General features: G+C 45.5%; 1 protein-coding gene across 1 annotated transcript in view; it reads right to left on the bottom strand.

The window, feature by feature from the left end:
- Window positions 1-244: 244 nt before the first annotated feature.
- LAMB1 (laminin subunit beta 1) overlaps window positions 245-22992 on the bottom strand; it is a 42979-nt gene continuing 20231 nt past the window's right edge. The window contains exons 20-33 of the mRNA XM_053977958.1: window positions 22540-22703; window positions 21859-22083; window positions 20801-21018; window positions 20597-20693; window positions 10702-11071; window positions 8853-9037; window positions 7447-7688; window positions 5782-5985; window positions 5255-5399; window positions 4304-4511; window positions 3996-4137; window positions 2888-3064; window positions 1488-1647; window positions 245-600 (exon numbers count right to left, since the gene is read on the bottom strand). Coding sequence (XP_053833933.1) covers window positions 464-600; window positions 1488-1647; window positions 2888-3064; window positions 3996-4137; window positions 4304-4511; window positions 5255-5399; window positions 5782-5985; window positions 7447-7688; window positions 8853-9037; window positions 10702-11071; window positions 20597-20693; window positions 20801-21018; window positions 21859-22083; window positions 22540-22703 — 2674 coding nt within the window. The 3' untranslated portion in view covers window positions 245-463. The remainder of the gene's footprint in view (window positions 601-1487; window positions 1648-2887; window positions 3065-3995; window positions 4138-4303; window positions 4512-5254; window positions 5400-5781; window positions 5986-7446; window positions 7689-8852; window positions 9038-10701; window positions 11072-20596; window positions 20694-20800; window positions 21019-21858; window positions 22084-22539; window positions 22704-22992) is intronic.

The raw sequence follows: 22992 nt of genomic DNA, 5'->3' as shown, positions 1-22992 counted from the left end.
GTCTTAGGCCTAAATGGGTATCATACAGGGGGTACACAATCCTTTTTGAATGCTGTGCCATAACTGACTACACGTGGATGGTATTTCTTCATTCACTGGTAATTTGTTCTGAGTCACCATATTATGTTTTATAGCAATAGTAACCCTTCTTTAGAATTACACAGTTCAAGCCAAGATTTTATTAGATCTCTAACCAGTGTAAGAACAAGACTTGCTAAAGGATTAATTGATGTACCATTGCAGCTACTGAAAATAGGCAGGAATTTAATGAGTCATACTAGGTACATACAGTGATACAAAAGTACTGTTTATTTTCAACATCAAAAAGTTACTTTTCTTTGGTTCTGTGGCTTTAAAGTCAATATAAAACCTGTTCACCTTATCAGGTCTTAGTGTAATGTCAAAAAGAGCTAGTATAATACTTGTAAAGCCCACCCTGAACACAAGCACTTCCTGCTCCTGTTTATAAGCAAGTGCTATAAACAGCAACCTTCTGGCTGATTGTCTGTAAGAGGGAGCGAACTGTCTCTTCCAGCTCCACCAACTGCTTGGCTTTGTCTTCCAGAACTTTTTGATTGTTTTCATATGTATTTTCCAAGTCTGCAGGGAAAGGAAGGCGAAAAAACCAGCTTAATTGGTGATGTTTTAATGCATGTAAATCATTATAGTTATGGAAAAACTACTATTAAAATTTATTTCTATTGTGAAAGATATTCTGACTGGGGAAAAAACCAAAAAACAAACAAAACCCCCACAAATCAACAAAGGCTGTAATGGCATCTTTTTGTTTCCTTAACATAGGGATGTAAAGGAACAAAGAAGTTATTTTCCAAAGGTGAAAATCCAAAAGCATATTTTAAAATTGAAAAGCGTATTTTAAAATAATTGCCATTCTTTGCTCTATGGTGTCTTTTACAGAACAGTGAAATGTTTTGGCTTGTGATGATTAGACTACTCAGCAAGTCACAGTAACTGTGCAGGAGTAGCAAAGAGGGGAAGAATGAATTCCTGGCCTGGCAAAACCAGAAGGAAAATTTAATACTGTCTCTGGTAGCAAGGGGCAGATTGCTGTGTTCTGGCTCAATCAACTTTGTCAACAGTAAATGTTAAATTAATCTGTGAACTGAAACTCCTGTGTCCTGATTTAGCTTTTGTTTTAAGAGCTTTCCAGGGTGGAGTGAGGGGAGTACTGTTTGGAGATGGAGGTCTTGCTGGAACAGACAAGTAGTTTTGTTCCTTCCCTGGGGTGGTTCTGTGGACAGTGAGAGGTGCCACACCAGAAGTCTGTGTCTCACCTGTAAGTTTCAGTTTATTCTATAGAAATCTTTGCTTCAGAAGACTGTATTACGTCCATAAGAATAAGGAAAGCAGATCAAAAAAGTAACAAAAAAGTACCTTTTCCCCTTCTGCTGATGAATAGCTGGTTTAACAGCATGAAATTGCTTCATGTTCTAAGGTGCCAAATTACCTCCTCAGAACAGCCTTACCTTTGAGCAGCTGGAGTTTGCTGTTTGCTTGAGCCAACAAGGCTTTAGCTTCGTCTTGCAACACGCCTGCTTTCCTCCTGGCCTCGGCCGACTCCTCTGTCTTCTTGGCAATGAGCTCTTCCACGGTTCTGTACTTGCCGCTCAGCTCGTTGTTGAGGACCTGTTCCGAATTCAAGCACAAGATGGAGCTCATGCGAAGCCAATACAGCGGGAGGTGGCATTTACTAACCCGGCTGCGAGGAGAGACTACGCTGGGAGCTCACTTAACAAAAGCAGAAACGGTGTCAGGATATTTCCTACTTTCTGTCCAAGACTAAGAGCTGTGGGAAGACTCATCAGTTGCTCTTTTGCAGATCTGTGGCTGTTTTACAGCTTCAATACTGGCACTTGGCAGAGATTTATGGGGTTCAGTTGCAGGGTTCTGTAACTAATGGAAGCCATGGCGTCTAGAACCGCTGGAAAGATACATCTGGCACTGCTCCTGGCTGAGTGGTTGCATCTGGGGAGAAATACCCTTGCTACCCTTTCAGCAACAAGAACTGAACTGGCTGCCCAGTTGGTGTTAGTGAAGGTGCTGGAAAAGTAGTGAGGTTGGTTTCTCAGCTGTGCTTTTTGTTGTGGGGTTAAGATTAAGAAGTCCTATGGCCCAGCTAAATTCAACCATTGAGCAAGATAACAAACCATAGCAGCTCTGGAATTCTCTTGTGTTTACTTGACAGCACCTGAAATACTACTTAGTGCTTGGATATTGTTGAATTGATGGATAATGCAGCTCTCCTGTCACAAAATGGCTCTCTGGAGACTGGTAGGCTAACTACAGACAAGAGATGGGAGCAATGAAACTTCCTTCAGCAGACTGGTCGATTGTTTTGTTAATGAACATTTTTTTGCTATTACAAAAGTGTGTAGCAAACATTGGGAGTAATGCTATATGTTCACAGAGAAAAATCTTGAATCTCTGATATTTAGCAATTACTTCAGTTTTGTTAAGATAATTATTTTTCCTGGTGCTTGAGTCTATATATGCCAAATTCTGGTTTGTTTGTCCTGAACCTATCATTGTCATATAACCATAAATACTCTCAAGTAGAAAAAAAAAAAAAATTCCAGTTCTCCTATGACATATAGTAAAGCTGAGGAACAGAAACCCATCTGTGAAAGGCTGACAGGTTTCCTGCAGCTATTTCAGAACCTGAAAACTTCCCAATACCTCTCTCTCAGGATCTGATACCAAAGTAAAAAGTTGCTATCTTTGGTAAGAGCCTAAATGTTGGAGTATTTTCTACCCCTAGAATATGAACAATAAATGTGATGGATCCCATGTATTCATTGATCTCCCTTTAGCCAAACCTGGAGGAGTTTTGCTGGCTTCTCTTTAGGATTGTTCCTGAGCTTCTCACCTTTTTAACTTCTTCAGCATTTTGTTTTGCACTAATAATTTTGTCTTCTATATTTCCCACATTCCCTGAATTTGTAGTAGCCTTTTGCCTAAGGTCTTCAACACTCTTCTCTAGCTCAAACAGGCGTAAGGTAGCATTGTTCAGCGTTTCTGCAGATGCTGCATTTTCAGATTCAATCTAACATAAAGAAGAATGAGAGTTAGATTTTCAAAATACAATGGATATAATACTAAACTTTCTCCATAAACCCTGCTCAACTAACTCGTGTCCACATATCTGAGTTAAAAACAGTGGTTTAGTTTTACTAAAAATGGCCCATTGCAGTCAGGGTGAAAAAGCTCAGTGCTTGAGAATGGTATATATGAGGCTGCACAAGCATTAAGGAACATGGTCATAAAGTATTTGATTGCATTATACACACAGGAGTTGACTAATCCGTTGACAAAACTTCAGACATTTGACTCCATCATATGATAATGGGCTGGTGAAGCTTCTACACTGGCCAAGCTTCGTAAGTATAGATAGCACAGTGGTCTCATGAGGGCTTTGAGATGAAGTCTGCAAATACTGTATCTGACAAGATTGCAGAACTTGGCACTTCAATCCAGCATTTGTTTATTTTAATCTGGTGCTGCAGTGCTGGATGACACTAAGCACACCAATACACAAACAGAGTGGCTGGCAGGTATGGCTTGCCAGGGATATTGTCAGACCTGCTGGTTTAGAGGGCTACAGTCCTGCTCATTTGACTTCGCTGGTGCAGGATACAGGGTGAGAAAAGCCTTTTGGGGTTTGGTTTGTTTTTTGGTTTTTTTTTTTTTTTTTTTTTTTTTGGTTTTTTTTTTTGGTTTTTTTTTTTGGTTTTTTTTTGTGGTTGTTGTTGTTGTTGTCTGGTTTGGTTTGTTTATGAGAAAATAGACCCCTAGCATCTGTCCCACTCACTCAGAAGTTGATGTGAAGGCAGGAATGATGCAGTTTAGATGCATTTTAACTGCAGCCTTTGCTTTGCAGTACCCAAGACCTTTCCCTACACAGGCTTACATCAGTTTCTAAGCATCAGACTTCGTGCTGTTTCTATTATCTTAAGAAATACTCATAAAGAACTCACCGAAGTCAGCAGGTCTTGAGTTCCTTTAATATCTTCATCAGCTTGTTTGATGGCTTTTTCAGCTGCATTTTGAGCTTTTTCAGCTTCTTCCAGTGCTGCTTTCACCATGTCTGCAGTGACTTTAACATCCGTTGCACCTTTGCTGTGGAGCGAGATTGTTAATGCTAAAGATGCTCTTACTTTGGAACTGGACAAAGAACATATGCTGCAACGGGCTGCTTTTGCCCCTTACTGAAGGAATGAGAATTTACATCAGGGAAAGTTAAACTACATTTCCTGATGCAATGAGATGAAACAGGGCTGCATACCTCGCTCTTTTAGCTTCCTCCAGTAGCATTTCTGCTCTGGCAATGTCTCCAGCGCTCTGCTGCAAAATGACCTCAACATCAGAAAGGCTTTCTACACGCTCACGAATATCTTCTGTCAGAGCCTGCAGCTGCTGGGGAGTGCTTGGCATCTCCATGTTCAGCACTTCATTAGCCACTGCCTCAATGCTATCCAGGTCAGCGCTGTCTTCTAGCAGATGGACACAAATGACAAAGATGTGAGTGAAAGCTTCTCTCTGTCATGCCTCAGCACTCAAATTCTTGTTCAGCTGCTTCCTTAAGAAGGAAAATCATGGGAAAACTTCCTCCCCCAGATTTATGGAAAATCAAGGCGTTAAAACTACTTTCCTAGGCAAAACTTGCCTCTCAGGAGAGGCCCAGCAGGTGTATAGGCCCTGCTGGCACAGCTCTCTTGTAAGCCATTTGAAGATCTTGGTGCTCAGCTGCACCACTCTGCGGAGGACCCGAGCCCACAGGAAACAAAACCAACAGCTGCATGTAGATGTATTTGTGCTCCCAGCATAGTCAGCCCTGAGCAAACAGGCAAGGAACAGGCTGCTGGCAAACAAGGCTCTCATTTAACCTTTACTTGCTCTTTTACAGAGAGAGAAATGCAGTTTCTGACTTGCTTCCCCTTTAATACTACTTTGTCTTTCTAGCCAGAACTTACAGACATACTTGGCAAAGTACAGCAGTACAACAGCTTCAGCTGAAATGCACACAAGAACATGTCACAGTTAGCTCTCACTTTCTTATTATCTTGATTTTCTCTTAGTTTTTCTCAGTTTCCAGATTTCATCATACACACTGTCTGTCTAGGGGAGGTGGGGGAATGATGACAACTGTTGCACTAACTCTTGGAAGACAATACAGATGTAAAGCTACTTTTCACAAACCCAGAATTAAAATATGATTAAAATGTAACATTCTTACGCATTAGGAAGTCTCTAATCTGTTTAATAAGATTTCTCAGATCTTCATTGCTTCTGTCCACTTGTTCTTTTGTAGCATTGGTTTTAAGCAAGACTGCTTGTGCATTTTGTTTTGCTTCATCTGCTCTCTGTTTTGCCTCAGAAACCTAAAGGAAGGAAAATGGAAGGTTTGCTTGCTTATCTTCTTATGCTTTAGGGCTTATTTTAAAACAATTCATCTGGAGTCAGATGTAATAGTAACAAGGAATGCTTTTTCTCATAAAACTCAGAGAACACTTGGGAGCTGGCCCTGATCCATACCACCAGTGCTAGTTTAAACAACTCAGGCTGATGTTTAGTTATCCATGAAGCTTCACTCTAGCAAGCTCCCTTTCTGAAGATATTTACAAGCATGATGAAGTTACACAACCCAAAAGAAGTATTTTCTGCAGAAAACCAGCACATACTTTGTCAATTAGTATCTGTGCTACAACAGACAGATTTTCCTTTTTCTTTTTTACTATCTTAACAATTGATTTGGCCTATTACCATTCTGGAGAGTTGCTCAACTTCTGCTAATGCACTGAGGATGTCTCTGTCAAAATCCATAGCCTTCTGCCAGGCATTGTGAGCTACAGTCACCAGCCCGTCACAGCCGGGGCCTCCACACTTCTTCTTGCCCTCGTCTGTCCGACAGCTCAGCCCCCCGCACTCGGACTCGGCACAGGAGGCTCCCGGAGCAGTGCCACACGTCTGCAGGGACACAAGGGAAGCAGTCACAGCCTGATTTCCATTCATTTGCATGGGCACTGGAGTAGGACACTATTCTACCACAAAATTTCAGAGTAAGCTTTTTTTTCAAGAAGCTAATTTCTATCAGCAACATTGCACTGAGAATTATCCACTCCTTGGTCAATTGTTTGGTAATGAAATAACACAGGAGTTGGTTTAACCAGAGAGAAAATTAGAAAATTCCCCGTTCTTGTGAGGCTCTTTTACCTTTTCACGCCTGTCCCTTCCCCCCTACTCTCTTTTTGCCAAATGATAGTCACTAACTCAGGTTTTGCTGCCAAAAAACCTCCCTGGGAAAACCTAGGGGCTGAGCCAAGTTAGCTGCAGCTGTCTCCTGTGAAGTGTAAATGAGTCCCTCTTACCTGTTTGGCACGTAACCCAGCAGTAGCTAGAAAGCAGAAAGGTGTGTGGGGGTGTGTGTGTGTCTCATGATTACACCTCCAAGCAACTCAGTATTTACTGCCTCGATAAACATCTACCCAAGATTTCAGTTCTTGGGCAGGAATGTAGGGGAACGAACAGTCAGGGCAGGAATGTAGGGGAAGGGAAACTAAACAGAAAGATGTCTCTTTCTTCCCTTCAAAGAAAAAAGGAGGGCTGAGGGGGTGGGAGGGATGACTGGTTGTAAAGGACAAGGGACAATCAGTGTGTGAAGAACTCACTCTCTACCACAGGCCTGGCCTGCCCGGGGTGCCCTGCAGCCTGTCTTCACCCAGGGTTGTTCAGGGATTGTTCACTGAATGCAGCTGGCCAACTTCAAAGAGAAACTGAGGGAACACCCAGCCTCTCCCAAGAGAAAGCCGTCCTTAATCATATTTACAGATGAGCAGGCACCTTCAACAGAGAAAATGCCCTTTTGACTCCAGCTCCCTGTAGATTCTGCTTTGTCTCGAGCAGGAGGATGAGCCTGGGGGGATGCTGAGGCCCATGGGTGTGAGCAGAAGCATAGCCTGGCTGGGCACTGTACAGGCACAGAGTGTACCCGATGGAGCTGCAGAAGGGAAGAGGGGAGCCTAGGGAAAGCAAAGCACTGAACTCGGGATGGGCTGAAGAGGATGGCTCTCAGCCCAGCAGATTTGCCACACTTTTCTACACATGGGAACTCTGTCCCTAGCAAAGAACATTGGATTAGAAGAGGGGTGATGCAAAAACAGGTGCTCTGTTGGGGCTGGGAAGAGTGGGAGGAAGACCAACATGAAAGGCTGGTCTTTGAAAGCCAGTAGTGTCAGAGCCCACCAGTTAACAACCCAGTTCCAGCCCACAAAACCGAGGGGCTGCTCAACCAAGCAAGGTGCATTTTTCATGAACCAACCGCACATCTCACACTGTCACGCCCTACAGCTCCTCCCTGCCCGTTGCTTCATCACAAACCTGACTCTATTTCTGCCATGGGTTTTATCCCAGTGATTCTCAGCTGTGTACCTTCTCAGCCACCTCAGAGAGATCCAGGCTCTGCAGCTTTCCAGCGAGTTCATCCAGAAGGCGCGACTGCTCCTCTTGTTTAGCCTTGAACTGGGCCTCCTTCTCATTGATTAAGTCTTCCACTTCCTGCCGCGTTTGCGCCGACAGCTCCACGGCGCTATCGGGATGAACAGTGGAGGCGTTGACCCTCTCCTCTGCCTCCAGGGACATCTGGAAATACTTGGTGATACTATCCAAGGCTCCTGCAGAAATCAGAGGGAGCTGATGAGAACTCTGTTAAGTAACCCAAAGTAATGTATATTACAGATGTTAGCAGATGACACATGAGGGTTAGTGATATATCACATTAAATGAAATGCTGGCCTTGGCAGCTGTGCCATTGCAAGGTTGACAGAATTTGGCCCTTGTAGAAAAAAAAGTTTGCTCTTTGCTTGGTGGAGAGTGTCAAGCTGGTCTTTGAAGTTAAGTCTTTCTCTGTCCCTAGTGACTGGATTCTGCTTGTCCTAAGGGCAAAAGGAGATACGGCCTTTGAAGGTTTTTGGGGAACAGTCTGTTTTCTAAGTATTCCCTTATCCCATTAGTTCTTATTGCTTGCCCTGGGATGTCTGGCTTATGGAGTCACTGCTTGGAAACTAGTCAGAGCTTTCCTAAGAAACAACTGCTTGATGAAAGATGCTGATTTATGGAACTGTTGATTTTGGACAACTCCTGGAGAGGCCTTGTGTGGGTGTTAGGGACCCTATGGGGGTGGCTATACTCTGTAACTTGGGGAAGGTTTCCTTTGCAGAATGCCAAAAGTCAGGGACTCCCCTGTTCCACATGCTACTCGCCTCAGTCTGAAATCTCCCATGTTCACTGGAAACAGGAAAACCAGGAAATATATAAGAAAAAATATAAATACTTTCTTTGAAGTCAGCTTTCCAAATTTCCAAATAATTTGGTGACATTCCTCTTCCTCCAGCAAATTTTGATTCTTGGCCCATTTCAGTGTGCCAATGGACATGCAAGGCTTCGGTAGCTCAATTCGATCCTTTACCATGAGCTCTTTTTTTTCACCCAGAAATAGCAATTTAACAGACTGAAGGGAGCAAGGGGAATGCAGATCTTGAAATCTGTGGTGCACTTTCTTCTGTTGTGTCTCATCTTCAATGTGTTCAGCATGATACCTTAAGACGATTCTGTGCCCCAAGAATTTGAGCCAGCTTTACAATGTGCAGAGGAAGAAAGACAGGATTGGGGGGCAAAAATTCCTGCTGCATCAGCAACTCTGCTAATGCACAGAAAGAATCTGTCCTGGAAGAACTGTGTTTTATTACAAATTAGAAGATTAATCTGGTACTTAAACCCATGCACTAATTACATCTTTGGCCACCCTGCTGCTTTCTCCCCCTCCCTGTGACACTTACCCCGAACATCAGAGATCTTGATGAACTCTAGCTGCTCTGCGAGTTCTTTCACAACGTGGTCAAGACTTTTGGCATCTGTCTCCAGTGCACTCAGGTCTGTGTCTGTGCTATTGCTCTTTGCTGATAAGGCTGAAAGGTTTTCTTCTATGTCAGCTATCTTAACTGTAACATCTGCTGTCAGCTTTCTGTAAAACAGGCACAGGACTTAACATGGGAAGGAATAAGGGTCACACGCCTCATACTTCACTGGAGCGTGCTGGCTAGAGATGTACCCAGCTTCTCCCATGGCAGGACCTGTCCTCCCTTAGTGGAGCTCCAAGTGATTTGTAACAATATGCCTACCTAGAATACTGTTTTGTTTCCTTTACTATACAAACCTACTTTTTAATCTACAGCACATACATAAACCCAAAGCACCAAATTGTTCAGAAACAGCTGCGTTGTGTAAGATTAACTGGAGGGAGATTCCAGAGGACTGAAGTAATGCTCTTGTATCATGGCAACTGCATAGGTCAGAGTTGACTACTATGATCCATACATAATTTGCTTCCCATCCCACACAGCTCAAATGTAGTTTTGATTACTACGAGCTCATCGGGCAGAATTGAACTTCAGAAAGCAAGGAGGGGGGAGCCTTAGTTTTAACACAATGGATTCTTTAAACTCTTCTGTAGAGATCCCTCCTCACCAGAGTTTTGAAGGAAAACCTCCTGCTCTAAGCATTCACTCAGTGAGCCATGGAGCAGGCTTTAGCTAGTAGGATAACCCTAAAAGGAAAAGCAAGTGACTATTACATGTCAAGGCTGCTGTGGAACTGAAGTGGGCATAGGAAGCTATTCCCATCCATGGTGATCCCATCAAGCCAAGCATTTCCTCATTCTGAAAGAATCGAGGCAGTATTTAAGATCTAAGATCAATTTACAGCTCTCTCAATAGCCCAACAGCCTGCTGCTTTCCAGGACTCCTCCAAAGCCCAGTACTTTCCATACAGCCAGAGAGGAGCAAGAACAGATATACATAACGTATGTCAGGGAAAAGCAGCTCCTCAGCTGCTCTGATCTCCCTCAATACACACAGAGTCCAGAAGCAGCAGCAATCCCCAGCTCTCCAGCAGGAGGGAGGGGAGCTGTAGGACACAAACTATTCCTAATTGAGACATTTGTGCTTTAATCCTCGCCCCTTCGCTTTGTGCAGTTCCCTTCACAATGCACAAGCAAGTTGGAGCAGTTGCAGACAGGGCTAGAAAGCCTCTGTAATCCTACTTAATGTTAGACTGCCCCATCTCCAGACTACCATCTTTTGTATGCTTATCCCTAAAAGAAAATACAAGGCTGCTACTCTGAGAAAAATGGAAACAATCCTTGTTATAAACGTGGTGCTTCCCCCAGCACGTGCTCAGAGTGCAGAAAGAAGCCCAAGTTTCCAACTCATCAGCTACAAGGGAAATCCAGGAATTTAATCTCTCCCCCTCTTCATTCTCTCACATAATAGCAGTGTTTGTCCTTTGCCCTGGGGCAGCACAAGGCAAGCATGAGTGACTCCATCGTAATTAGCTGCCTGGAGAGCAGTGGAAGCAGGACAACCCAGCCCAGCACTGGCAGCTGCACTGTTCCTGCCTGTCCCACCAAGTTTCTGCTCCCTGGTTTCTGCCCAGTGGGATGGGCACTCACTGCCAGTGCTGAGCATGGCAAGGTGCTCCAGCAGCCCAGGAACCACAGCACCCAGCCAGAGGAGCCAGAGTGCCCTCAGCCCAGGATGGGGACATCAGTCACTCAAGTAAATCCCAGCTCACTGGAACTCCCACTTCTTCCCACGACAGACTCATCCATGTAACTATAACTGTACTCACTCTGCTTCCTCGAAGAGATTCCCAATGTTCTTCAGGGGCTCGGCTGCTGGATTTTGAGCGATGATGGTTTTAATTTCAGTGAGTTTCTCCTCCAGTGTGTTGAGCGTCTGCTGGTATGGACCAGTGACTCCAGTGATTTTGAGGGTATTAGCCCTGTCCAAGAACAGCTGGGTCCTATTAGCCAGCTCGCTGATGATCACATCCCAGAGGGCAAAGCACTGGTGGCATGGCACGCAGTCAGGGAAGAAGCCTGAGTAGCCCCGAGAGCACTTGTCACAGTGCAGCCCTTCCACCCCTTCATTGCAGATGCACTGCCCAGTGGCACGGTCACACTGTGGGGTCTGGATGCCACGAGGGTTGCAGTCACATGCTGAGAGGAGAAAAAGGCACATGTGAAGGCCATGGAGAGGGAAATGACTGTGATGTTGGCAGGGTGGGAAAAAAAATTAGTTATAATAAAGTGGTGAAATGAATACAGATGTGGGCAGTGTCTCAATTATAAAAAGTTAATTATGGATGTATCACTTATGTATGGAGCAAGTGTGAGTGAGACAGGGGAGAGAGATGGGGAAATAACTCAAGGTGAGATCAGGATTTGCACATCTTAGAAACAATAGGAACAATAATGGAGCAAGGATGGACACCACTTGTTGCAATGTTCATGTCAGCTAGATAGCAACTGAAAACAAAGATCCTAGTTTCTCTCCTGCAACGAAGAGTGAGTAGAGCAAGGCTCTTGGGACAGGAAAAGAAGTGGCAGGCAGGTGCATAGCAGAGGGTTTAAGAGCAAACCAAGAGAGAAAAAGGAAAATTGAACTAGGAACAGCCATTTACTGTCTCCTCCAGCAGAGGAGTAACACTCAGGTGAGGAATCCTGGAGATCAAAACCCAGCCACCTTCTGCTGCACCTCCCACAAACAGGACACTAAAAGGAGATAACTGATTACACAGCACATGGTTAAGTGGAAGAGCTCTCTTCCATAAGGCGCTGTGGGTGCTAAAAGTGGAATTGGCTTCCAAGAACAGAATAAATCTATGGAGCAAAAGCCCTTGTGAGATCTTCTAGGCAGAGGTACAGGGACTGGCTCAGATCATGCTCCTGCCATGGATAGTGAGAAAATATTCACAACACATACTGAGGAGCTTGGCACTGGGTTGACATTTTGGGTATACAAAAAATCAGAAAAAAATCTGGCAGTGAAAAGTAGAATAGAACAAAGAATGTGGTCATGGGCCGCCCTGTAGTGTTTGAGGTGTTAAGGACCAAGAGCCTACACGCTGTTTGTCACCCTCAATGTCACCCTCAGTGGAAATGAGGACACTTAACAGATTTATAAATTTTTAAAAAATTATTTCACACCGAGCACAGACTTCAGTTAGTATTCCACCTTCATGAAATGCATTTCTTTGGCACTAATGCATCACAGAGAGAAGTTACTCACTTAACTTAGTGAAGCACTGTCACTGCTGAAAGCACGGACACGCTCTGTTCACAATAATGCTATCAGGAGAAGCTGTACATAATGATGCTATCAGGAGAAGCGTTTCCATGCAGCGAGGCTGCCACTTGACCTCCTTAACCACACAGGAGGCGGCAGCAGCAGAGGACATCACCAACATGCAAAGCTTTTAATAAAGAGACGGCAGCAAGCAACAAAAAGAGAGGCTTTGAAAATATGCACATCATCCACCTATCATCATGGCAGAGTGCACTCGAAACAGGTCAAGCACATGTTCCTTAAACAGGAAAAGGACTGGCATACCTGATAAAACCCCTCACTTACGCATCCATTTACCAGGCATTCTCGATGAGGTTAAATGGCTCAAAAGGGCCCATAAATCAATTCACACACCCAAAGCAAATGCCCCCTTGAAAATAGGGCAAAACACAAAGCTGTTTTCAAGACTGCACATTGTTTGCTTCAATGCCAGAACACAGTGGTGGTCTTCAGTTCAAAAATTACACAAAGAGCCCCAGCAGAACAAATCGCTCCTCAACAAAATGACTTTCTTGTACAATGTGAATATGATAGGCAAGAGACAAAAATAACTTCTGCTGCCTGCACAATTGAGCAAAATGGTCTTTTGTTCTTTGAACTATACCCTGACACAAGAGATTGTTTTTACTTTACATTGAAAGTGCTTAAGTAGTCAACTCACCATGGAATATGCTCCCTGCAGGCAAACTGTTGAGTTCCTGTTTGAAGGTCAGTTAACCCTTCTGTCAACTAATAAGGCCCTTGGTATAATGATGAATTGTCCGAATTCCTCTGTATAGAAAGAGGCTAAATGGCATGTGGTTTTTCTCAAAGATCCTGAGGTCTGATCAAGTTACATGAATACTTGCTGCTGGCAAATCAGATCACTATATTTACTTGCAGATTTAAAAGGCTTAATGTGAAAAAAACCCGTAACTCCATATTGGTAATTCTACTCCTGAATACCTGCATGTTCAGGAAATGCAGATGACATGGCTTTAGTAGCATTTACATGGTAGAGTGGATTCCAAAATCTCTGGAACCAGAAAATACTAGGGAAGAAGAGAAAATAATTTAGGTACTAACATACTGTTTGCTAAGCAAAAACCCAAACTCCATAGCTGTCTGTTGGGGGATGATAAAAGCAAAGAAGCATTTAATTTATTCTCAACACAGAACAACAGTTGGAAGAATCCAGTCCTACAAAACTCCCAAACTGAGCTTTGCAGGACCATGAGAAAATTGTACAAGGCAGCTAGAAACATTACTGTGTCTTATTTCTCCGTTTTAAGACTTTTTTATCAAGCCCACAAGCAGGCAATCTTGGCTCTGAATTACTTCAGTCCCCTGAATGAAAGGTATATAGAATGGTTTTCAAAAGTGCTGGTTTCATATTGCTCTTCCTCTTCTCCATTATCTTCTCCCAAGATATTAATCATATACAGGACCATGCCAGATTTCACCCCTAGCCATTTCCAGTGGATGAGTCCTCTACTTTCTGCCCTGGACACCACCACCAGGCATTTTACACCCAGCAAGGATCACGTTCAAGGCCACTGAAGAAAAACACCTTCACTTTATGCCATGGTTGTGGATCAAACCCTCTACTCACTTCATTGTGGCCAGTTCTCAAGAGAAGGAAAGCAAGCCCAGACCAAGATCATGTAAAGCCTTCTTGGTAGTGAGGAGCACCTTGAACACTGCACTCCACCTGCAAATAGCTTAGTGCCAGCTTTCACCTCTGCCTCAGGCAATGCCTGCCTACCAAGAACCGTGTGGCTTCAGTCTCTTTGACTGAAGGGCATGATTTCATCACAAAGGAACAAAAGCATAGTGACAGTGGCAGGATGTTTGTGAAAGGAAAGGAGGCCCTCTGAGCTGACACAGACTGGAAAAGACTGGCACAGGATTAGCAAATAGCTCATGGAAGAACAACTGAGTCACACATCTATCATTCAAGATGGTGGGTGCACTGAAAAATTCCTGTGGCATTCAACTATCACTGCCAATGAACTGGGATGTGAATACCAGAGATGCCTTGATTCCTATCACCCGCTAGAAACAGAGCAAACACCATGTCAGAATGATCCAGCACATCATGCCCAGTGTTTGACCAAAGTACCCACCATCACTTCTAGCTACAGCAGAGTTCTTGTTCCTCCAACACCTCCTTTGTTATGTCCAACTACTCCTATGGTCACTGTGCAATTCAGAAGCAGTCCTGTACCCAACAGGCTAACTCAAACACGACCTTCAAAGTATTGCTTTGCTAGGAGATTTTGGCTCCAACCAGCACATTCCTAAATCTGATGTAAGACCTGAGTAATACAACACATCCAGTGTTAGCATATATCTGGTTAATCTGAACTTTTTCAAGGACAAGAAACACACAGGCACATCTAGGGATGCAGATGTGCCTGCAGATGTTTCAGATGTGGCTTAGTAGCTACCAACAGCTTTATACTCTACTTATATGTGGTATAGAGAAAGACAAAGTCCTGTAAACTCCTTTTATGTGGCTTCCCTATGCTTATATGACAAGAAACTGGAAAAATAGTTCATTTTGCACTGCAAAATCAAACAGATGTTGAGTTTATTTCAAGATACTTGGATGCCTTCACCACTTCAAGTTGGAAACGTCTTCAAGACAAATGGTTGATTACTCTCCCTTCAAGCAGACTGATGGCCCAAAGCCAAGGTGAAGGGCTGAAAGTTAATGCAGACACGCTGCTTGCATTGAAGATCAGCATTAGACAGTGCTCAAATCTGTAAGCAGAGCAGGACATAGCAGTACCTCCCATGGAAAACACAGTGAAGGAAAAGAAGTCTTTTGAAATCATTGGCCCAAGATTTAAGAGTTTTCAAAGGAGCATTTACTAAATTAAACAATAGGTTTCTGTTTTGAAATGTCATTTTGGAACTGGGTGCATTGTTTTCTTTAATTGAGTGTGTAACTCAATCAGCGATTCTTCTGTGGCATACTTCAACGTGAGGGAAACCATATTTTTGGAAAAGTTTTAGCCAAATTCTTCAGTAAGGATCTGTTGATTAGCAGATTATGAGTATAAAGGATTGTAGCTGTATCTGTTTACAAATGCACGTGCATGTATGTGCATGCACACACTGAATATCCATGGGTAATTTTGTATCACCTTCATCAGTGCATTTCTCCTCCTCCTTTTTCCTGATCCTAAAGATAGAAATAACACTCAAACATGTATACCAAATGCAGTCATGTAAAAACATAAGAGGAGAAATCCAAAAGAAGCAAGTAACTAGCTTGAGAGGCTTGCTTTAAGATCAAAAGGATCTGTGAATTGCTTTATCTTTTACCTACTCTGACAGCTCTATCTTTTCCTCTGATTTTAAATATTTAAAACTCACTTCCATTTAAACTACTGTAATTCAATATACAGTATATTTGCACATCACTTAATTTAAACTCAGCTGTGTCAAACACTTGATACTACAGCAGAGGTGATAGAATGGATACTGAATGGGCTGTATGAAGACCAGTATCAGTGCTCAATTCTTTACTGAGGGATGCCAGGAACAAACAAGTGTTGTACATCATCCTACACTGAATAGAAATAATTTTTCCAGAAATATTTTTTTTTACTGCTTGAGACTGAGGGCGGCGAGCATCAAATGTTTAACTCCTCCACAGAAAAAACACAAAGGTTTTGTTCAAACATGTTTTCCTGGCATAATTTCCCAGTGGTAGTGAGGCACTTTGATAAGAAAACCATTCAACAATTTGTAAGGTTGAAAGTTTTGCAGAGCTAGCAAATTTCTTCTGAATAATCAGCTATTGATTCAAGTTACCCTGCAAGCATAGTGCAAACTTCTCAGCATTATGATTTTCAGTAGGGATGTTAAGATAAGATCCCAGCCTAAAATTACTGGAGTTGTGCTACATCTTAACATGTTAGACCATGCCAAAAGGATAGTTTTCTGGAAACAATCAATATACATTGCAATATTTTATGACCCTAGGTCAATTAAAATTATGAAAGTTGAAGTGAAAATGATATTTTCTTTAGCATAGAATTTGTCTGACTTCCTTTAGGCACTTCTCACAGAAGGAAATAAGACATCTCTGAACACCAAAAACATCTCCTATAAAAGCAGCCTATGTGACTAGTTTAAGAACCAGGTGTTAAATTTTAAGACTATAAAACTTTTTCTTAAATGGCAATAGAGTAATTTTTACTGAACACTTTTTCCTGCACCAGCCACATAACAAAGACTAAAAACTGAAAAAAAACAACGTTCTTGTCAATGTATGCAGTATGTATTTGACAAAAAACATGACTTTTTTTTTCATTGTAGTTCAATTAAATTCTGTGATTTTACAGTAAGCCTTGATACTCATGTCCAACACAGGACATGCTTCTTGTGAAGGGGCTATAGCAACACCACCTAACTTCCAATCTCACACAGTACCTCCTACTAACTGCACTCTAGTCTGCTTGCTCAACTTATTACAACAGTAATGACAGTAAAATTGTCATCTCCTTCATATTAGATGAAACATAAACTCTAAGTATCTACTGTGCAAAGGCATTGTTTGAGCTGCATCTGCAGCTACTCCACATCTCAGGCTTCCCAGGAGCCTGGAGCCTTCTGCTGGAGATGTGCTTTGTGGGTTGAAGCTGGTGCAGTACTCAGCATGCCAAGTCCTGCACTTTAGTTGCCAGGCTTTGGAAATGCTCCAAATGCAGAATGCCTGGGAGACCTGAATCTGATGAACTCTGTAGTTTTATTATTTACTACCTTAGGTAGGATTTTTTATGCACACACACACGTTCACACGCAGGCTCATGTGGAGCTGCAGCCAGCTCGAGGCTGAAGCAATGCCGGAAGAGTCCTGCCAAGGGGCTGGCACTGCCTCCAGAGCAGGCAATGCTCACAGCACAGCTCCTGCCCACTGTAATCCTCCCAGGGACCTGCATGAGGCCAAGAGAGAAATGCTGGGCTCTTCCCCATCCTCTCTGCCTCTGCTGTGTTTGTTTTAGGCATTATGTTGAATTCAGTAAGAGAACGTTGTGCTTTTTCAAAGCACAGGGAGTAAGCAGTCTCTGAAGACCCAGCCACAGGCTCTCTGTGGTGTGTAATCCCCAGTGGACATTTGTGGGTGCTGAAGTGCAGCCAGTGCTGTGGGTTCACGATGCTGTCCAAATACAGGCACCCACCTCAGCTGGCCCCAGTGGTGTGGTACCAGTGTGATCTCTGTGCACATGAAGAGAGGAGACATCAGATGCCACTTTCTCTCCACAGCAGGGGACACAGACTGTAGTACCCAGACCAGGTACAAAAACTTGCCTTCCCTGGCTTCTGCTTCACCATGTCTGATCTTACCAAGGTTTCTGAAAGAGACGTCACAGGCAGCAGCTGGCAATGGGGATGCCAGGGAAAAGTGCCCTAGAGCCTGGTATCCCATGGAGTGTACTGAGACCCTGGGCCACATCCACAACTCACTGCTGCAAGTGCCTGAGAACCCATGGAGAGCTGCAGTCCCAGCCTGTCCTAAGTGGGCCATATTGCACATCTCCACACAGCTACGCCCAGAGCTTATTTGCAGACACTTGGGATTTTTTTAGTATTGTAAAGCTTTTCAAAGCAACATGAGCAGTATGGTCCCCATTGCTCAGCAGGAGCTTGTGGTTCTTGATGCCAACAACCTAAAGACCTTCCCTGAAGAGATCACACATCACTGTCCTTGGAGTAATTGATTCACCCAAGGTTGGTGGTTTCCAACCTTGAGCAGAACCCACTTGCCCTAGAGAGTGGAGGATCCCGTGCCGAAGTCCTTGGGAGCAATGGCCATACCTCTGCATCAGCTTGAAGACTGTGTCCACACTCACATGGTTCAGAGTTTTTGCTCTTCCCCATCCAGATTGGTTTCTGTTTTGCTCCTGAATGCAGCACAAAATGTGGCCATACTGGCTGCTTGGGCCAGCAAGAACATGCCAGGTGGCAAGTGCCATGGCAGGAGTCCACATGTTCCCTGCAACTGGAGCAGACATCTTTGTGACAAAGCCTAGTCTCAGTTCCAGCTTCACTGGCTGCAGGCCAGATCTCCACTGTTTTCCAGGGACACTGCTCAGCAGCTCCATAAACAGCATGGTTTTCCAGTTCACTTGCAACCCACTTATCCCTGAGAACTGCTACCTGCCCACGCAGCAGCTGCAGGTCTGCCAGCCTGAACATCACCACTCACTCCCTGGGACTAAATGAGGGCTGAGAAATAAGCTGTCTTCTTGCCAAGGAAAGATAGGAGACAGGCAGGAGGCACTGACCCCAGCACATCGGGGAGAGCCTGCAGCACCACCCGGCTGGATGTGTTCCACAAGCCAGCACACGCTTGGAGCCTGTCCAGAGCATCACGCTGCAGGCTGCCACTGCTCAGCCCTGGGCAGCAGCTCTCTCCACCTGCCACAGAGACCTCCTGTTGGATGTAATCATGAAGGAAAATCTGCCTTTCCACCCAAAGGAGTCACCTCTGTCACTAGGGCACAGAAGGCATGGTGGACTAGAAGGGAGTGTAGATTTCACACGGTAAAAACAGGCTCTGAAGAATATATTATATCTTTACTTCAGAAAAATTAAAACAGGCTTTCACAGGTTCAAAAGACAGCAGAAACTCCAGGAGAGATCAGAAACGATGCTATGCTGCAAAATCCTGCCGCTAAGGTATGCAGACGGATTCCATCAATAAACCCCGATGGAGACAACTGATAGCAAAAGACAATCCCTGCCCTGGAGCCAGCAGGGTCAGCACACCCCTTACCATGTCAGAACACACACAGCCTCTCCAAAGGCATCCTTTCCTCCAAGAAACCCAATATGTACTCAGGAGCTGGGACAACTCCCCAGTCCTTTCATCTGCTGCAGTAACCAAGTAGCTGTGACCTGCCTATCTACCAAGACAATGGGCTCTAAGGTATCTCTATTGTAAGGGATTTATTAAAGACAACAGCAAGCACATTCCTCCCTGCAGGAAAAAAATACCTTAATCTATTGCAAACCCTCCTGGCAAAGGCTCCTATTTGAACAGATCAGGGATACAAGTTTGTTCTGGTCTGGACAATGTTTGAAGTTTGTTTTCCAGCTAACGAACAGACTTGTTTATAATGAAAAGACAGAGGCCATCCAGTTTTCTAAACAACCTACTTCATGCTGCTCTGTTTTGCAGCATGTAGCTATGCATAGTCTCTGCTTTCTCCTCTATTTTTACCTGAAATATAAAAGAAGTCTCCTAGTAAATAAAAATCCTCCAGTCTCTGTAAGACACAAGAGACAGTGGTCTTCAGCTGTCGGAACCCAAGGTGTCCCTCAGACACTCTTGGATGTTCCGGGCCCAGGGCAGAAGCCTCTGAGACCCTGGCAGGCGGCCAGGAACCCCTGTGGTCTTGAGTCTGACCCATGGAACAATTTACCAACCTTGCAGGAAGAACAAGAAATCACAAAAGTTTAGATATTATAATAGAAGTAGTCACAAAGTGAAAGGTAGGATTTTTGAGTGCTGTACAGGGGGGTTTTAGGCCTTGTACAGAGGGGTCTGAGTTTTGTACATGGGGGTCAGAGGTTCTAAGATGGAGGGATTTGGGCGTGCCCTGTCCTCCTTCTTTCTTCTTCCTATTCCCCATGTTCTTGGTGGTGTTGGCACTCACAGATTGGTTTAGAGTAGAAAGTCACTGTTCAACATAGGTAATAGGCATTGGGGAAAAACTATAAACACCTAATACGTAATGTGTGATATAAAAGATGGCACCAGCCCCTCGAGAGACAGGGACAGAGACGGAGACAGGGACAGAGACAGAGACAGAGAAGAAGACGAAGAGAGACGCGGAGGGAGAAGAAATCAGGGACAATGTCAGGGAGTCTGTGTGCCTTGAGATAACATGCAATAAACTGCCTTGAGACCAGACGACTGAAGACTACTGAGTCTTTCTTTGAAGGCACGGGTTGGAGGAGAAACTTTACCACCATCCGGAGTCACCCCAATCTGGGGGAAGGCTCCGGCATTCAGCTACATACAATTGAAAGGCAAAGGAAACTGGTTTCCAGAACACTTCTCAAACTCAAATGCTTGTAATATGTTTTGTTATCATGCTGGCTTACCTGACAGCATTGCAACCTTATCCTTAAGGAAGAGTTGCTTCTAAACAGTTTTGTTTCTAAATAAAGGTCAGACAAGAAAAACACAGACAAGCACAGGCCCAGGCTCCTGCCACATGTCCCATCCTGCAAGGTACCAAAACCCCAGGACAGATCCTACCATGCCTTTTTCCCTCTGTTCCAAGGCTCGAGTGGGCTGGTCCTGGCAGGGGTGTCCCAGTGAACCAGGATGTGATGGTGTGCCCAGCCACACAGACATTTCCAAAAGGAGCAGGTACCAGGCTTGGACTCACCTAAGCACTCCACGCCTGGGTCACCCCAGAAGAGCTCCTGGCACTCCCGGCAGGTCCGGCCTCCGAAACCTGGCATGCAGTGGCACTGCCCCGTGAACTGTCAAAGCCAAAAAGCAAACCCATCAGGAGATGTGAGCCCCTCAGCAGCTGAACCCTGCAGCAGAGCAGGGGCCGAGCCTTGGGCACACGCCCGCGCTCCCTCACCTCGTTGCAGGCAGGGCCGAGGGAGCGCGCGGGGTCGCAGTCGCACTGCTCGCAGCCGGTGCCGCTGGCCAGCCGCCACGTGTGGGGGGCACAGCGGTCACAGGTCTGTCCCACCACGTTCGGGAGGCACCGGCACTGCCCCGTGGCCGCCTCGCAGCGGCAGCTCTCCGAGCCCTCGCAGTCCTCCCGGACAGTGCCCAGGTAGTTGCAGACGCACTCTGTGAGGGAAAGAGCACGGCACCTCCACGTCAACCTGCTCCCCACTACCAGACTGCCCTGACTTCACACCTAGTTTATTCTGAGTCCACAGAGGTGTGGGCAGATGCTGGCATGTCCCAGTGCCAGTGGCCAGGCCTGGCTGACCCAACACTGAATGACACCCAGCGCTGCTCAAAAGCCCTCCTCATGTCCCACGGCTGGCCACCTCTACAGTTTCTGCCCCAGCACACAGAAGGCCACAGGAGTCCCTCATTCAACCAGCCCGATCCTCCCTACTCTTCTCCATTCCTCCCCTCTGTACAACCAAAGCCCACTCTGCCCAGCTCTCCTTAGTCAGCTATGGTGGCAGATCCACTTGAAGTGGTGAACTGGCCAACAGTGAGCTCACCTGCTCAGTGACCCACCTGTCCTGCTGGGCTGTGCCTGATGTCAGAGAAGAGGTGGGTCTGTCTCCCCACCACCCATTTCAGCTTCCTATCACGGCCTTCATTCCCACTGCCCAACCACACCTGCTGGGACCTGGTGTAAACAAAAGCCAAATGCTCCCCCACCACCTTATCTCTGGAGAAGATATAAACAGAGACCAGTATCAAGAGGGTAAGAAGCCCTCCTCCTGCAAAATCCTCCCTCCTTTCAGCAAATGTAAATGCTGCCTCTGTCCTCCCTCTCACATGGGGGCCAGGAGCCCCACCCAGCTGCAGGGCAGCTGCAGGCAACTCCAGCTGGAAGTAATAAGGTTTTTCCTTCACCCCAAATGCTCCCAGGTAAAAAGCACATAGGTGCTCGCTGCTGCCCCTGACAAGGCTGGTGCTGGGGCTGCCGCCGTGTCTCCCACTCACTTCTGCAGTCCTGCTGCAGGGCGCTCCCGTAGTAGCCCTCTCTGCAGAGGTGGCAGTTTTCACCCTCGGTGTGGTACAGGCACTTCACGCACGCTCCGGTCCTCTTGTCGCAGGCCTCTGGGTCAGTGGTGTCGATGTTGTTGTTGCACTGGCACGGCTGGCAGGCGCCACCAACCTCATCGGGGCTCCCAAAGAAGCCAGACGCACATTCATCACATCGACTGCCTGTTTGAACAAACAGGCACAGTGGGAATGGCTATCACAGCTCCCTAGTGCGCAGCCCCGTAATCGGCAAGGCAATAAAGACCATTACTGGGGGGGCATTAACTGGGTTATGTTTAAAGAAACAGAGACAGCACGTGGTGAGACCATGGCAACTTGGTGCAGAGCATGGATAGTACCACCCAGGGCACCAAGGCATGCTGCTCATCCCCTCGGTTCCAGTGCTGTCCTGTCAACCCTTTGCTCAGCACCAGTCATCCCTCACTGCTGCAAATGAGGTTCATGGTCATGCTAGCACCACCCACACAAACCACTCTGCCCTGGCACCTTCCAAGTGAGGCAAACCCCTGCAACAACCCACTGATGCTGGTGCTGTGGTCACATCTAACCCATAGGAACATATCTTCTCCCTGAGAGGTTCAACCCAACCAGCCACCCCTCCATAGTCCCACCAAGTACCTATGTATCCCACGCTACAGACACACACGACTTGCAGTGTGACTGGATCCTGGTAACAGCCACTGGCAAACTGGCGTCCACTCTCGGGGCCATCAGGGCAAGGGCAGGGGCGGCAGTGGTCACCTGATCCCAGGATGGGGTCTCCATAGTAGCCAGCCTGGCACCTGCACAACAGAGTACACAGCATGCAGGGACTACAGGCAAACACACTGCAGCCTTGCTGTAAATAAGCTCAGATTTTCTACCACTGTGAAGAAGCAAAGGGCAGAAACATCCTTAGGGCTTTCCCTTACCACTCACACTCCTAGCAGCTGTGTCCACAGACACAAATTTGCCTGGTTTACACCAGCACAGGAGCAGGAGACCCAAGGCTGGACATCAGCTCTGCCACTGCAAGTCCTCTCAGAAGGCTTGCAATGGCTCACTAAAGGCCTGGGGTCCTGCAGCGTGCTC

The sequence above is a fragment of the Vidua macroura genome, chromosome 5 (genome assembly GCF_024509145.1).
Source record: "Vidua macroura isolate BioBank_ID:100142 chromosome 5, ASM2450914v1, whole genome shotgun sequence".
Classification (NCBI taxonomy): Eukaryota; Metazoa; Chordata; class Aves; order Passeriformes; family Viduidae; genus Vidua; species Vidua macroura.
The sequence above is the reverse complement of the archived record's forward strand: the minus strand, read 5'-3'. Positions and strand labels throughout refer to the sequence as shown.